The 15449-nt window shown below is 39.0% G+C and overlaps 1 protein-coding gene across 7 annotated transcripts in view; it reads left to right on the top strand.

Annotated features, from left to right (window-relative positions):
* The window catches only part of LOC131029413 (uncharacterized), an 85786-nt gene extending 70559 nt beyond the window's left edge, over positions 1-15227 (top strand). For 4 of the 7 annotated variants that reach the window (XM_059207820.1, XM_059207819.1, XM_059207821.1 and 1 more), the window contains 4 exons: positions 13907-14065; positions 14240-14357; positions 14486-14638; positions 14798-15227. In XM_059207820.1, coding sequence (XP_059063803.1) covers positions 14058-14065; positions 14240-14357; positions 14486-14638; positions 14798-14995 — 477 coding nt within the window. In that variant the 5' untranslated portion in view covers positions 13907-14057 and the 3' untranslated portion in view covers positions 14996-15227. The remainder of the gene's footprint in view (positions 1-13906; positions 14066-14239; positions 14358-14485; positions 14639-14797) is intronic. The other 3 variants (XM_057959887.2, XM_059207817.1, XM_059207818.1) reach the window with 1 other exon arrangement.
* Positions 15228-15449: the final 222 nt, after the last annotated feature.

The following is a 15449-nucleotide window of genomic DNA, read 5'->3' as shown; positions in this document are numbered from 1 at the left end:
TGGTAATCCAAGGGGCCTTACTTATATTCAAAGGAGATTTCAACAAATTTGTAGCTTCAAGTATAGCTTTCGCGAATGTTTTACAATAAAAGCTCTCCTTTTGGATTTTGGGGTTGAAATATGCAGAAAGTAAATGGGATAGGGTTTTAGAAAGCTATTCTAAATCTAGTCTAATTCGAAGAACAAAGAGACGAGATTACAAGTGTAAAATCAAACCACGCTTCGCCAGCATAGCACAACTACACGAAGGCGGTGCAATCTTCAGGGGTTGTGAAATAATTTTTTCAGATTACCAATGAATGCCATCAATTCGAACAACATCGACTTGATAATCAAAGTTAAGTCCATACATAAAATAGGCTTAGACTAACCTTACAAAGTAGACAACAATTAGCTGCAAACAAAAGGTATGAGCTCGGATTTTACAACAAGCAATCCTATCAAATCCCATTCATCTAATAACTTAAAAGAAAATCTATGCTAAATGAAGAGAGTGAGACCATGCAAGCCTTAAGGCAACACAAGAATACACCAACAATTGAATAATGTATTAAGTGATTTGCTTCAAAACTTATAGCAACAATCTCTGAAATCAATCTCTCCTCCTTACAAATGAGGGGGGTCACCCCTTTATATAGGCCTCAAGCCATGAGGACATGCAAACCCTAATTAGGGTATTACCCTAAAAGATTCCCCACACATGATGCAACAAGGTGGGAATCAACAATTAATGCCCATGAAACCCATATACAATTAATTCAAACATGCCCAAAATGGCATCCACTTGTGCATTAAATGCACCATTTACATCAAGTTCGCCCAACACACCATGAACATTCCCCATGCAGAAATGTTCATGTAGACATAACTGCCCATCACTCCATGCAATGACGACATGCGGAAGGAATTTGTCGTAAAATCATAAATATGGCGGTTGCATGCAAAAGATTCTTCATGAATTCAACATGCATTGACTGGGCTGCCGCTTAGTCAAGATATTCCAGCAATAAGTGTGCCACCACTACTTAGTCAAAAGATTCTCGTCCAGGAATGGACGACCGTTGTCTCGCTCATTAATTGCATAAGTGATGAATTTGCCGATGATAGCTTCTAGTTCTCCTACGGAGACACTTGGCACACTTTCAATGTCGAACTCCATCAAGATGATTTCTTCTTCGCTCTTGGAGAAGTTCTCCCATTCCACCATTGTTTCCCGTGTCTTCTTCATTATGCTAGAAAATGAAGAAACATTCTCAAAATGTTCCTTGGAGAATGAACCTACGAAGAAGAACTCGTGCAGCTGAGTTCTCAGGAAGTTGACTGTTACTCCATCCTCGTTCAACTTCTTTGCGAACAATGCTTCGATCACACTGATAATCTCTTCTTGCACCCTTCTAATTGAGTCTTTTAAAGTCAAAGACTTCATGTTAAACTTTTCAAAGGTATTCTTTCCGATGCAAACAATGCAAAACCATCGAGGGAAATCATAGATCGCATTCTCCTGAATCAATTTCCCATCAATTAGCGCTTGCTTCGGAATTTTCATTAGAGCTCTGAGCCACATAATGGTTAAGTCTTGATAGATGTGAACATCCTCCCATAAACCTTCTGCTACCTCTAATCTATTCAGAAGGGCAACAAATCTGGAATGAAGACGAGCCAAGTTTTCAATGAACTTTCCAGCTGTAGCAAAGACGTCTTCCACCCATTCCCTGGAACATTGGGCCATTGCCTTGATTGTCTTCGTGTCATCAATGACTTCCTTAGAGAGTGAGGAAGGAGGAACATAGGATGGATCTGCTTCTCTAAGCGGTTGCTTGAGCCTCGTGATATATTCGTACAAGGCCTTGTTTTCTTATTTCAACCTTTTACACTTTGCCTTTGTTTTCTGCATCTTTTCTTTCATAACCAGGGAATATCCTTCAAAGTCTTCTATCACCTGCCTTGTGGAAGCATGCCCTAGATCAATTTGTTTGATTTGGTACTCTTTCGACATGATCTCATTCCTATCTTTTTTTGCTGGAGGCTTAGCTATTTGTAAAGTTCGAGATCCAGATTCATCTGTTATCACCTTGGACAATTTTCAGGGAGCCTTCTTCTCTGCTGGCTGATCCATTCTTTTCAAAAGCTCTTCTAATTCTCGTGCTGGATCAATTTCTTTTTCTGGCTCCTTCCTTAACACATCCTTTAGCCAATCAGGAGCGGGAATGGATGATTATAAATCTCCATCTGCTTGTGCTCCTGTGAAACTTCTTCCATCTCCCCTAGGATGGCCTCTACGAAGCTATCTTGGCGTGGCTCTTCTGGATGGAGAGGAAGTTGTTGACTTTGAACTCTTGGTTGATTAGGCCAACATCTTGCGCTGGGGCACTACCAGGAACATTACATTGAGGTGGATTGGCTGGAATTTCTTGTGCAAACATTTCAACCTCTTGCACGCTGGAAGAGCTAGCTGGCGATTGCATTCTTTCCACCCTTTCTCTTTTCTGTGGGGGTTCCTCCTGTTAAACTTCCTGTTGGATCTCATGCTGGGCTTCTTGTTGAATCTCAGGCTGGGCTTCCTTCTTCCTTGTTGTCCTTGGCCTCTTCGGAGCACTCTTTCCTTTATCAAGCTCAACTCCTTTCTGTTGAACTTCTCCTTCTTTAGCCTGAGCCTGTGAAGATCCTTTGGTAGCTTCACTATGGGAATCCAGGTTTCCCATTAATTGGTAGCTCAAACGAACACTTCCTTGAATTTTTTGATATGTCGATCAACCCAATGTTTGGTGAATTTCAAAATAGGTCTGGCCAAAATGTCCAGATCGTCAATTTCAAGTTCCGACCAGTCTGGGAGCTAAATGGGTTGATCTTTCACCTTTTCAAATTTCGGCTGGGTTAACTCCGAATCCTCCTTCACTTGATCCGATACTTGGATTATTTCACCTATTCTGATGGTGTCAAGGGGCAATTTGGAATATATCTTCTTCCTGACCTCAAGGTCATCCTTGGCACATGCCCAGTAGTCTTCTAGGTGGAACTTATGTACAAATTTTAATCTGGCAACTTTCCTGATTTTACGATAAGGATCGTGTTGATGTGTTTTTATGCACATGCGAACACAGAATAAAATACCAAGGTATCTTATCCTCTCTTGAACAAAGTCTCTCATATGCTATGCTTCGCGATCAAATGAGACAACTCCAAGGTTACGAAATGTCAGATCTTGACTTGTGGATAAGTTCAGTGGTTTGATGTGATAATGCTGGAATGACAAGGGGACTTACATTGTACATGAATGCTCAAGCTTATCATGGATCAGGATAGGTATGCCGATAACTTAGGATTTGGCAATGAAGCTCCGGACTTAATTCTTACTAAAAAATGGGCAAAAGGAATTGGGTTCAGGAAATCTATTTTAAGCTTAGGAATGTAGGAAATGATGAACAGATCTAGTGGAATCAAACTAGGCGAGGTCTCACAAACAGGTATTGACACAAGCTTAGTGCAATCGTCTAAGGTATACTTAAGGATTTTCAGACTATCACCATCATACGTTGACACCATCCAAGTTGATGCTTGTCAAGGGACACGTAATAGTTGAAGTTAAGCTTACTCAAATTTCCAGTTGACCACACAAGGCGCACTTACCAGCGGCAAGAGGCTAGTGGTATGGATTAAGGATTCCACACAAATATATTCAACAAATCTTTCACTCAATCTAACATACATGAAAATAAATTCTAATCTAAAATTCTAATCTAACTTGGAGGAATTGAGAACCATGAATGCAAACTCAACACTTGAAGAGCAAAATCACCAACAATTGAACAATGATTATGATTCAAATAGCTGCAACATATACCAACAATTCTACAAAAACTCTCTTACAAATGAGAGACAATGAGGTTTATATAGAGCCTCAAAAGAAATGAATGGCTCAGATTGATTCAAGATCAACGGCCAAGATTACAAGATAAAACCCTAATTAGGGTTTGTACAACCACCATTACATTGGCCAATAAGAAACGAGGGTAGGTAAGATAAATAATATTTGATGTAGCACCATGTGTCACCTATTCCCTCCTTGAATGAATGTTGACTTGGCACCCTTTGATTGAACGAATGGTGACTAGGATGCCACCTCATCTTGCCTTGTACACTCTTCATCTTCACAATGTTTGGAATCCCTCATGATACTTTACATTCCATCCTTATGTGAAGGAATTCCATGAACTATTCCCTCCTTATGTTTTGGAAAATTTCCCAATCTTGGAATCCTGAAATATTTCCTTCCTTGGCGCTCTTTGATATTGAAATTCCTTGATCTAGTTCTGGTTTTCTTGATGTAAAATCCTTTGTGTTCATTTCTTGAACTTGCTTTCCTTCATTTGTTCACCATCAAAGTGAAGTCTTCTTCATGATTGATCTAGTCCTCATCTTCACCTTATGGAATCTCTATCCTAAACTCCTCATCCAATCTTTGAAGTATTGATCTTCCTTATCCGCATTGCGTGCATCCTCCTTCACCTCAAGCCTTGATCATTGTGCTTCCTTTCCTCATAACAGTCTTGCAAAACAGACAAGCATTGAATCAAACACCCATGTGATAAACTTGATTTCAACCTTGGTGGGAAATCCATCCACATATGGATTGATCATTCCTCAAAACCATCCACTTTATCCTTGTCCATTCTTCCCTTGGTGGAAATTTGATGCCTATTTGGACAACTTCCTTCCTTTGTAATTCCGCCTTGCAGTGGAAATCCGACTCTCATCCAGACTCATTGTCCTTGAAAATCTTGTGTTGACTGGATCACCATTCCATGGAGTGGAAATCTGGACACCATCAGGACTTTGTTCCTGACAATTGTCCCAACATGTGATAGGTAGTCTTAGAAAATTGTAACACCAACTTTGGAAAATATGAAGGTCCGGATTGAAATCTGGAAAATTCTCCTCAAGAAAACCTGATTTTCAGACTTGGGATAAGTCTGATCACAATTGCTAAGTCTGAAGACACCCATGTAAACTCAGAAAATTGAGTACTTGGAGCCCAAAAATGAATGTCCAGGTCTGAAAATATCACTTGGAGGTTTGAAAACACCCAGAAAGTGACTGGTTTTTTATATCAAAGTTGTGATAGAAGTCTGATTTTCTGAGGACAAAGTCTGAATACGCCCTCCAATGCCTGAAAATACTCAAAATGGTGTATTGAAGTCTGATTTTCTGATTCTCAAATCTGGATACACCCTCTGAAAGTCTGAAAATGGCTCCAAAAAGTCTGAAGACACTCTGAAAATGATGAATATCAATGGCTGGAAGTGGTCACAGCCATGTCACATGCTTGCATTTGAATTATTTTGACCTTCAAAACTCAGAAATGGTCACATCTGGGCACAACTATGTGGCTGGAAATGAAGTTTCAGTCTGAAGACAACCTGGTATACTCAGAAAAATATCACAATTCTGAAAATGCTTGGAAAAGGGTGTGGATGATGAATACTAAGAGGGGGGGGGGGGTGAATTAGTATACCAAAAAATACTGTAAACAAACTCTTAAACAATTTAGCAGATAACCGGTACAACAGATTTACTAATAAACCGGTTAAGACAAATGCAAACCAAATAGCTAACAAAGCATTCACCTACAAAAGCACAATCACCATAACACAAGATATTTGACATGGAAACCCAAATGGGAAAAACCACGGTGAGCAGAAACTCACAAGTAACTATCTGCATAATAGAAACCAGACCGGTTAAGGTCATACAATGTTCTTCACCAGAACAGATCTTGTTAGGAATCTAGATCTCTGTTAGGAGATAAGTCCTGTTAAAGACTACCTTGTTAAAGGATTTCAGATCCACAGTTGTGAACCACCTTGTTAGAGGATTTACAAAGGCTTTGCTGGGCCTACCTCGTTAAGAGTTTCAGACTTGTCGAAGATGTGAGTAATCAACAAGTGAGTGATCTAGATACTAGCACAGTATGCTTGGTTAGATCTTTGATAGCTCATTGTGAATGCATTTCAGCATTACTTCAGTCTTCAATATCTCCACACTCTAACTCTTCACACAGACCTAATCTTCTATGCAAAGATCGCACATAACCTTCTCATACATCATACATCTCTCTTACATGCAAACCCTAGACATGATGTCCTTATAAAGGAAACTAATTTCATGTCGGTCCAATAGGATTAAACTACAAGTTCCTAGGTTCAGTGCATCTAGACACATCTGGTAACACGACACAAAATCACTGCCAAAGTGTCAGTGGATGATAACTCATCACAAAAATACCGGTTGGTAACTCATCACAGAGTAATACTGGTTCATACAATATACCGATTACCGGTTGTAAAAAATGAAGACTAGAAAATGTTAACTACCGATTTGTTCCTTCGTACCGCTTGAGATCCTCGAACCGCTTGAGTTCTCCATACCGCTTGAGGTCTTCATACCGCTTGGGTCTTAAGTCAATTTATGACCCGTAAACATCTTCTGCAAAACACCGATAGTCTAAAGACTATAATACATAATACTGGATGGAACAATTACCGGTTGAGCATAACTCATACATCAAGAAAGTGTGTGTCCATCATAAAGAAAGTGTGTGTCCATCAATGACAATCAAAACATCATCAAAATGCCAACAGTGGAAAAGTCTGATTTTTAGTTCTTAAAGTTTGAAGTCACCCTTCCAAGGTCCAACAATGACTGCCCAGTGTCTGAAGACAACCTGTAACTTCAATAAATCAGTCATTTAAACTTGTCGCAGTCATAGGAAACACTTGTATTTGATGAATTTCACCTTCCCAAAGTGAAGTTTGTCAAATTTGGGCACAAACAAAGGGCTGGTAAAAAATATCAAAGTCTGAAGACAAATCTGAAAGTGAAGTTTCAGACTTAGATCAGCAATGGAAGCTCCACCATATGTCCAAAAAACTCATAAGAAATGACGTCCAAGTAAAATTTTTCAAGTTGGCAAGTGGCTGGAAATGAAAATCAGTCTGAAGACAACCTGCAACTATGGAGTTTCAGACTGTAACAACAATGGCAGCCCTTGAAAATGCACTGAAAACTCCTCCAAACAACCCTTAACCAAAATTGCCTTAGTATGGATGAGTTGGGCAATGAAGAATAATTCTGAAAATGTGTTCCCAACCAACAATGGAGGTCAAATCACTCCTAGCAATGGCACCCAACAAGGTCTGAAAATAATGGCAGCCCCTTAACACTAAAAAATATCACCAAAATTCATCAAGATATGGAGGAATCAGCCTCCCAAATAAAATCGCCCAACTTCAGCCATGGCGCCACCTCCCAAATCTGAAAATTACTCTAAAAAACTTGCTCCAATGGCTGCCAAGAAATATTGCCCAGCTGCGAATAGGCAGAAAATGAACAACAAAACTAACTTTCAGCTCCAAATGTGTCAAGTAGACACTTCACCAAAATCGCACAGCTGGAGAAAATCACCCAAATCAACAACTTAGCAATCACACTCAGCAAATATAATGATATTTTAATGCCAGTCACCTCTCTTTAAACATGTTCTCACTTTGAGTTTTCATCACACAAGCAATGTGGGATAAAACATTTGCACTTTTACACTTGTGTTGGAAAAATCAACTTGCTTGGGAAATAATATTTTTTTATTTTTTTAAAACATTGCAAGTCATTAAATAATTGTTTTTAATTTTTAAATGATCATCAACACTTGTAAAAACAATTAAATTTGGGGTCAATTTATTTAAAATATTCCAAAATTTAGATCAAAATTAACCCATGGGGGAAAATCGCCCCATGTTGGGATAAAAATCTCGACAAAATTTCATCAAACTTGCACAAATTTGCCTCTAGGGGAAAATCGACCCCTGTCTGGACAGTTATCTGGACTCAAAATCATGAAATGCATTCTCAATGGAAAATCGACTTGGGCATGGATTGAGAGTCTGCACAAAAATGCGCACTAACTTGTCACAAAACAGCTTGGTGGAAAATCGACTTGGGCATGGACTGAGAGTCTACACAAAAATGCGCACTAACTTGTCACAAAACAACTTGGTGGAAAATCGACCCAGGCATGGAATCATCCTCAACTTCATCCGCACTATAGTTCGCACTCTCGGTGGAAAAATGAAGGCAGTCTGGAAAAATCCTGACACTTAGCCAAATTTTAATGCTTCCAGGGGAAAAACGACTCAGACATGGATAAATAGTGGTGGAAAACCATAGCTAGTATGGATTTCAGGGGAAACCCATGTGTAGTGTGGATTTTGAGTGGGGGAAAAGGGTGGGTAGTCTGGAATATGAGGGGAAAAGCACCTCTAGCATGGAATTTGACCTTCTAACCCTTGAAATATGGATTTCCCTTAGGAATTTCGCATTTTAACCACTCAAAATCGCTTAGAAACTTCAAAATTAGGCTGGACTTAGGCAAATTTTCCAAAAAATTGAGCGAAACACTAGGAAATTTGTCGAGATTAAGTGTGAAATCAACTTAAATAATACCTTAGGAGCGAGAAAACAACTCCAAAAAGTGTGGGAATACCTTGGCACTTTAAAATCACTGATGCGCGTGTTTAGAAACACGTTAACGCTCAAGAAGGTCAACACTTAGCAAGAATAAATCAAAACCCTAAGGCAACCCCTAGACTTAGGCAAAACTCAGGATCACTCTAACATTTTGACATTTTAAACACATGATCCTATTCAAAATTCAAAAACCTTCTCATTGGCAAAGGCAAACACTAGGAAACTAGGCAAAACTTCTACTCTAAAAAGCGAAAAGTGGGGGTCCCCATTTGCAATAGGGTGATGTTTGAAGACGTCACAACATATTGTAATGAGCTCTGGATTTGTAAAACGCAAAGCGGTAGATTGGCATCTCCTCTGTCGCTTTCTCAACCATTGCCAAATTCAGGCACACCTCCTCATAGTCATCTAGGACAATGGGAAATTCAATAAACAACTTCTTCTGAATTTGATCGTATGCTATCGGTTGTCTCATGAGTTCTAGCAGCACCAAGTTGTCAGATGGATACCTAGGCAATTTATATGGCTAGTACATGAATCCTCGCGTCCTGATATAAGTAAACTTTGGAAACTACAAGAATGTGGCCCCAAATTTTTGCTCTAAAGCCCTGGCCTATGGGGACACCCTTGTATGGAGCTCATTCTGCATGAGCCTAGTCAGGTACATGGTGAAAGTGTCATTTGCCAACTTGAAAGAATTAGTATTGTAGAGATGTAGTTGAGGATAACATTCGTGAACTTTAAGCCGTGCTGGTCCGCAACCCATGACTCCTTTTCTCGACAGACCATTAAAACCACCCATCCTTGCAAGCATATAAATTACATAGGAGTTCATGTAGAAGGATTGGGACCTCTTTTCTTTCAAATCTTTCAGCTGCTCATGCACGTAGTGGCTGATTAACTTGGCCTAGTCCATTAATTCATTGGCATTCATGATTTCACCAATGTAGAAAAACATCCATGGCTCAAAATTTACGGTTATGTGAACACCCCATTATCCTGCTCAACATCATTATCAGGTCCACACTCCTGCTTGAATTTGAAAATGGTGAGTGTCTTAGGCATTTTAGAGATGTGCGGTCTAGGCTTCTGCAACCAAGTCTTGTTAATGATATTTGTCAAGACCTGCCTCATATACTGCCTTTGCTCCATTCATGGTCTTGTAGGTCATGGAATGATGTGAAGGATTTCCGAAGGCTTCCCAGATAGCTTTCGAAGTCGAGGTGGCCAACAACTTGCCACCTGATGTTGACATTGTTCTCCTTTCCGGATTGTAATGTTTTGCACATTCCAATATCAAGTTTGGACATTGAATAGAAGGGGGAAACCTGGCTGTTGCAACAATTCCACTTCTGACTATCTTGGCAGCGGTAGGAGATGGGTTATGTCCTGCTGCTCCAAACATCATGATTTTGAAGGCAGCCATGTTGAACGTTCCTAAATTTGTATCATTGATCTCCTTCCACCTGGAAACAATCTTGGAATCCGGAAGAAAGCCCTTCATCTTTACCTTTATCTGCGTCTGTTGGGTAACAATTACCACCTTGCTTGATTTAGCCATTTCAGAAATAAATCAGCACTTCCTGCGAAGAAAATTTCTTGGAAAGGATGAAAAAATTCTCTAAGTCTGAATTTACTCACTTTCTCTCCAACTCTTCTTTCTCCAAATTTGCATGTGAGAAATGAATTGTACTTGCATGCTTATATAGAGTTTCTCTGACGTGTTGCTACATTGAGAGGAATCAAATTTGGCAATTGTTTTAATTGTGCATCATACTTTCCTCTCCAAGACACCATGCAAATGGGCTCCACCTCCGCAGTTGAGTTCAAAATTGGAAACTTTTTTTATTGCATTGAGTTGTGTCATGATTTAGAATATTCCCTCGCCAACTCACCAACTTCCATTCTTCGAATTTTGGAGGGATTTTTTGAAAGTTTGACTTGATCTTATTCATCCATCCACTTGGTGCAAAAATCTTAGGAAAGAGAATTTTCGACTTGGGAAGACCTTTCTTGAAGTTTTTTTAGCTTTTCCGGCTTTGGAGGGGATTTTCAACACTTTTCGACCATCTCCTATTTTTAGGAACTTTCGTAAAATTTAGGAATCAGGTCCAGGAGAGAGAATTCTCTCACGAGTCCAAATCTATAAAATTTTTGAAATTCTGATAAGATTGTGTCTAAAAATGGATTTTTCTAAAAATTTCCCGAGGGGATTTCCTACTTTTTCTTTCTATTGCTGACCCTCAATTTTCTTTTTGCCTTGGAAAATTTTCACCTTCCTTGACTTGGGCGTGGAATCGAGCTGATGAAAGAATTCTCATTTTTCTTGCCTTAGTCATTAGCCCCCTCTCTTGACATGGGTGCTGCTTTACCTACGCTATGGAATTTTGTGCATTTGGAGTTTTCCATGCCACCCCGGTTTTGGCACCCTTCACCTTCCTTGGGCGCCAAATTCATTTAATGGAGGAATTTTGCAACTTCTTGTTTTTCCATGACTTGGAGGGTTTAGCGCTTATTAACCTCCTTGGGCGATAATTTGCCCTGGTGGTGGAATTTCATGGTTTGCTTCACTTTCCAAGACACCTTAGTTTTGGTACCCTGACTCTAACTAGGGCGCATTTTCTACTTGGTCAAGGATTCTCATTGTTTTCATTTTTCCTTGCTTGGCTCTATTTGGTGCCCTATCTCCACCTTGAGCACTAATTTCCATTGGTGATGGAATTTGGCATTTTTTCATTTTCCATGCTCAAGTCAATTTGGTGTCCTATCCACTTCTTGGGCGCTAATTTCCATTGGTGATGGAATTTTGCAATTTTTGGATTTTCCATGATACCTCCAATTTAGTGCCCCATTTGGTAGTGGATTTCACTGGATGAAGGATTTTGACTTCTTCACTTTACAGACTTAGTCAAATTGGATGCTTCCAGATTAGAATGCCATTTTAAGAATTGATGTGAATTTCCAGACAAGATGATTTTTTGAGCTTTCCATTCCTAGACTGATGTGAATTTTGATCACTCTACCTGCTTTTTAAATTCCTTGGATTTAGAAATGATCGTGAATGCTCAATCTTCAGTGTTTGCTTGCGAGGACCTGCCACAAATGAACTTTTCAAAGATAGAAAGTGTTTCCAAAATGTCAATGTTAGGGCCAAAATAGGACGCAAGGTGGCTTACTATAAATAGAAACTTACTAAAAATAGTTTGATTTTCGGCGAAATGAAGACATTCTGGGAGGCAGTGAAATCCTTAAAAAATAGGAACTTTCTAAAAATAGAAAGTTGCTCAGAATTCGTTCAAATTGCACGTGTTGGGTCGTTAGAGGGTCCCGACTTTATTGCAACTTTCAGTTTTCGAAAACCCTAAACGGAAACCCCTAAAATCTAGGACTGAATTTGAAACCCTAAACTGACAAAACCAGCCCTAGACTTAACCAAACTTGCTCGAATGAGCTGCAGGCCTGATCAAATTGACCCTGCTTGCAAACTCAGAGAGACCAACGAGACTGCCGCAAAAGACCCCAAAAACGAAAACCAAAAGACTGAGAAGACCTAAAAAGTAGGGGGTCCCCATTGTGAATGGGGTGATGTGTGATTAGGTCACAACATGTCCCTTAAGTGATCATTAGTGTTCATTATTATTCTGATTTAATCTCTGTCCCTTAGGTGATCATTAGTGTGTCATTGCATAAGTTTCATCTTCTGCATGCTGTTCTGTGCTTGATAGTAGTCTGGACCTCTCTATGGAACCTCCACTTGCCCTTTAAAACTCCCCTTTAGAGATGCTATCTTCACTGGCACACACCTTGTCATCTAACCCACTATGCAGTTCTTGGATAATGTATCAAAGAGTATGGTATTCACAGCTCTTCAACATCCTTGCATACTAGCTGGCTCCATGCTTGTTTGACAGCCTTAGACTCCCTTCAAGGATACTTCCAACTCTACAATGTTCTTGTAGACCTTGATGATTGTCTTAAGTAGCATCATACCGCTCTTAGACTATCCCATACTACTATCCATCTGAATGGCTTGTAGCATGATTTTCAAAAGCAATTTAGGGTCTTACACACCTTTTTATAGACTTCAAAATTGGGTCCTTAAACTGTTCCATTGACTCTGCATACAACTGTTGTTTCAAACTGTGTTTTAGAACTGTGTGATCTCCTCTCACTATGCCATAAACCTTTGATAGCTCTGCAAAACTGTGGTGCTTGAAACTTTTATATTCAACCTGTCAACTCCCATACTTTGGCCTTGTGCTGCATTCTTCTACTGTTTTCCTGCTCCTTTGCATTCATGCCTGTGAAGGCCTTTACTACTATATATGGTTTGGGAGAACATCTTATGCATCCCTTGACAGAGATAATAACACCTGTCAGGCCTTAACCTCACATCATTATATAACAAGGACCAATTTAAGGAAACAGCTCACACACTACTCATTGCACACAGACTTCAATAATCATAATTATTCTGTTTACGAAGCATGACTGTAAACCCTCAAGGCAACAATGGCTTGCTTGACTTGTTGATGGCACAGGTTTTTTTATGGCTTTAGGGTTTGAAAGTGATGAGGTCTTCTTCACTGTTTATAGTTTCTGGTGTTCATATAGAAAGGATCAACTACCCAAACCCTTGCTAGGAGTGACATCTATCAAGACAGTCCTATCCACTATCTGATGCTACAGAGCAGCTGATTAGACAAAAATACAATGGTCAGTAACAGAACCCCTAACTGTCCTATGGCCTATCAAAGACTTCATTCACTATTTAGCGGGGATTTGACCTTTAATAAACATTTTTTCACTGTGGTAACTCTTCATACCTCTGCAAACTCGACCCTTCATTTAGTCAGATGGATTTCATTCAATACTTTCTCATTTCTATAATGAAATATACTTGCATGTACATGCTTATGTGCACGACCACACATATCCATGCACACAAATACACACACATGTATGCACACAGGTACACAACATGCACATGTTTTTATATAAAATGTGTATCCAGCTGTATCCCAATCCATATCTGTTCAAAAGATGTTGAAGAATAATAGATGATTTACTTATTATATATAATTTAAATTGGACGCTCTTTCCTTGGAAGTGACCCACAAAGATTTGATGAGCAGATCAGACAAACATGTGTATTACTAGTATCTGTTCAATTATAAAAATTATCTGTGATCAATTCGCAGACAAACAAAGTATGGTATGCAAATTATCAGTAGGCATATAATCATAATCATGCAAGGTATTGAGGTTTATATGTATGATTGCAACCTTTAAAGTTATATTCAATGAATTTGACATACCTTTCTTTAAGGATTATGAATTTCAACAATACCATTTATGATTTTGTAATGCTGTTTTGCTCATTCAGGTAGAGAACATGTGTAGCAGATGGATGTTTCATTGGTATTGAGGATGCCTCAAACATCTTGTCTTTGAAAATATTATAAATTTATTCATATTACGAGGTTTTCAAGGTCTGGTCAGAATTGATATTGCATGGGATTCCATTTCCATTCATCATGAAAGTGTAAGATTTTTTGGATTGAATTCTCTTATGAAATTGTTTTGAAGATTGAAAGATGCTAAAGATTTTTTCTATGTTTTTTTAAAAACTGTTTTATAACTCCAAAGTAATAACATGAGCTGTTGTCCTAGATTCCGATTGCATGCAAGTTGTGCCTAACATGCTTTATTTATGTAGACTGGATGCTAATACTGGTCTACTCTCCAACTTTGAAGTGATGGACCTGTTGCGATCCAGAGGAGCCACTCAAGATCCTTTGGGTTCATCTGGCTCTGCAACTCGATCTGAATGCCAGGTAAATGTTTTTGCAACCTTGGTTCTCATTAGTAGCATAAATGTCCATGGTAAGGACTATGAATTTATTTGTTTGTAAGGGCATACTATGGCATCTAATAGGCAGCAGTGACTTTTTCTTTCAAACAGGTTTTTGATTACTTGGTGCAGTCTCCAGCGGGAACCCTGACTCGGGAGATTGTACGGGAGTTCTTGTTGAAGGCAGAAAAGTTTTCACTTACAAAAGCAGAACGACTTCAAGTTCTAAATCTTAGGCCTTCCACAGCAGTTGAAGTCCATATGGTAGATCTCCTATTCGTTGGTCTATATTTATTATTTTCATTTTATAACTAGCTTTGGATATTTCAGAGCCACTGTACTATGCTTTTGAACTTTTGGCTACTTTATGAGTAAACTAGGATTTTCTTATCTATGATTTTATTCTGCATCATGGGCAAACAGATAATAGAAGACTGTGAGGAGAGAATGTCAAGTTCAACTGTTGATGAATTCCTTGAAATGGTCAAGAGTACTTTACCACCCCCGCCAATGAAACCTCAGGTAGAAGATGAAGAGGAAAATGATGAAGCAGATGAGGAAAATGATGAAGCAGATGAGGGCAATGATGGAGAAATGGATGCCGAGGAAGAAGTGGAATAAAGTGCCTATGTTGTCAACCATCAAGTGATTGCATATTGTAATTTGTAATATGATAATATTATAATCTTTTACATAAGAAAAGGTGGTGTAATATAATGTACTTCAAAAAGAAGGCTAGTTAATATAAAATGGGGTCAAGAGACATCTCATAAGTGAAGATGTTCTTTGAATGATGCCATTCAATGCAATTTATTAATGAAGTGGTAGAGATGCAAGCCTTTTCAAGCACTAAGCATATGCATTCTGCTGAGATAGTTCCAAATTAAGATCTTTCTTCTCTTTCCTCCCCGTTGATGCACCATCCTACACCAATAATCTCCTCTTCATCATGTTACATTTTAAACTTTAGACTGTTATACATATATGCCTTGGCTCAGTGGTTCATAGCTGCCACCTCTTACCATCATCCTCTTTCCTAGAATCCAAACTTAGGAATGAAGGTCGCCCATGGCAC

Source organism: Cryptomeria japonica, chromosome 7, assembly GCF_030272615.1.
Source record: "Cryptomeria japonica chromosome 7, Sugi_1.0, whole genome shotgun sequence".
Lineage (NCBI taxonomy): Eukaryota > Viridiplantae > Streptophyta > Pinopsida > Cupressales > Cupressaceae > Cryptomeria > Cryptomeria japonica.
Note: the sequence above shows the minus strand (reverse complement) of the source record. Positions and strands in the feature narration are given on the sequence as shown.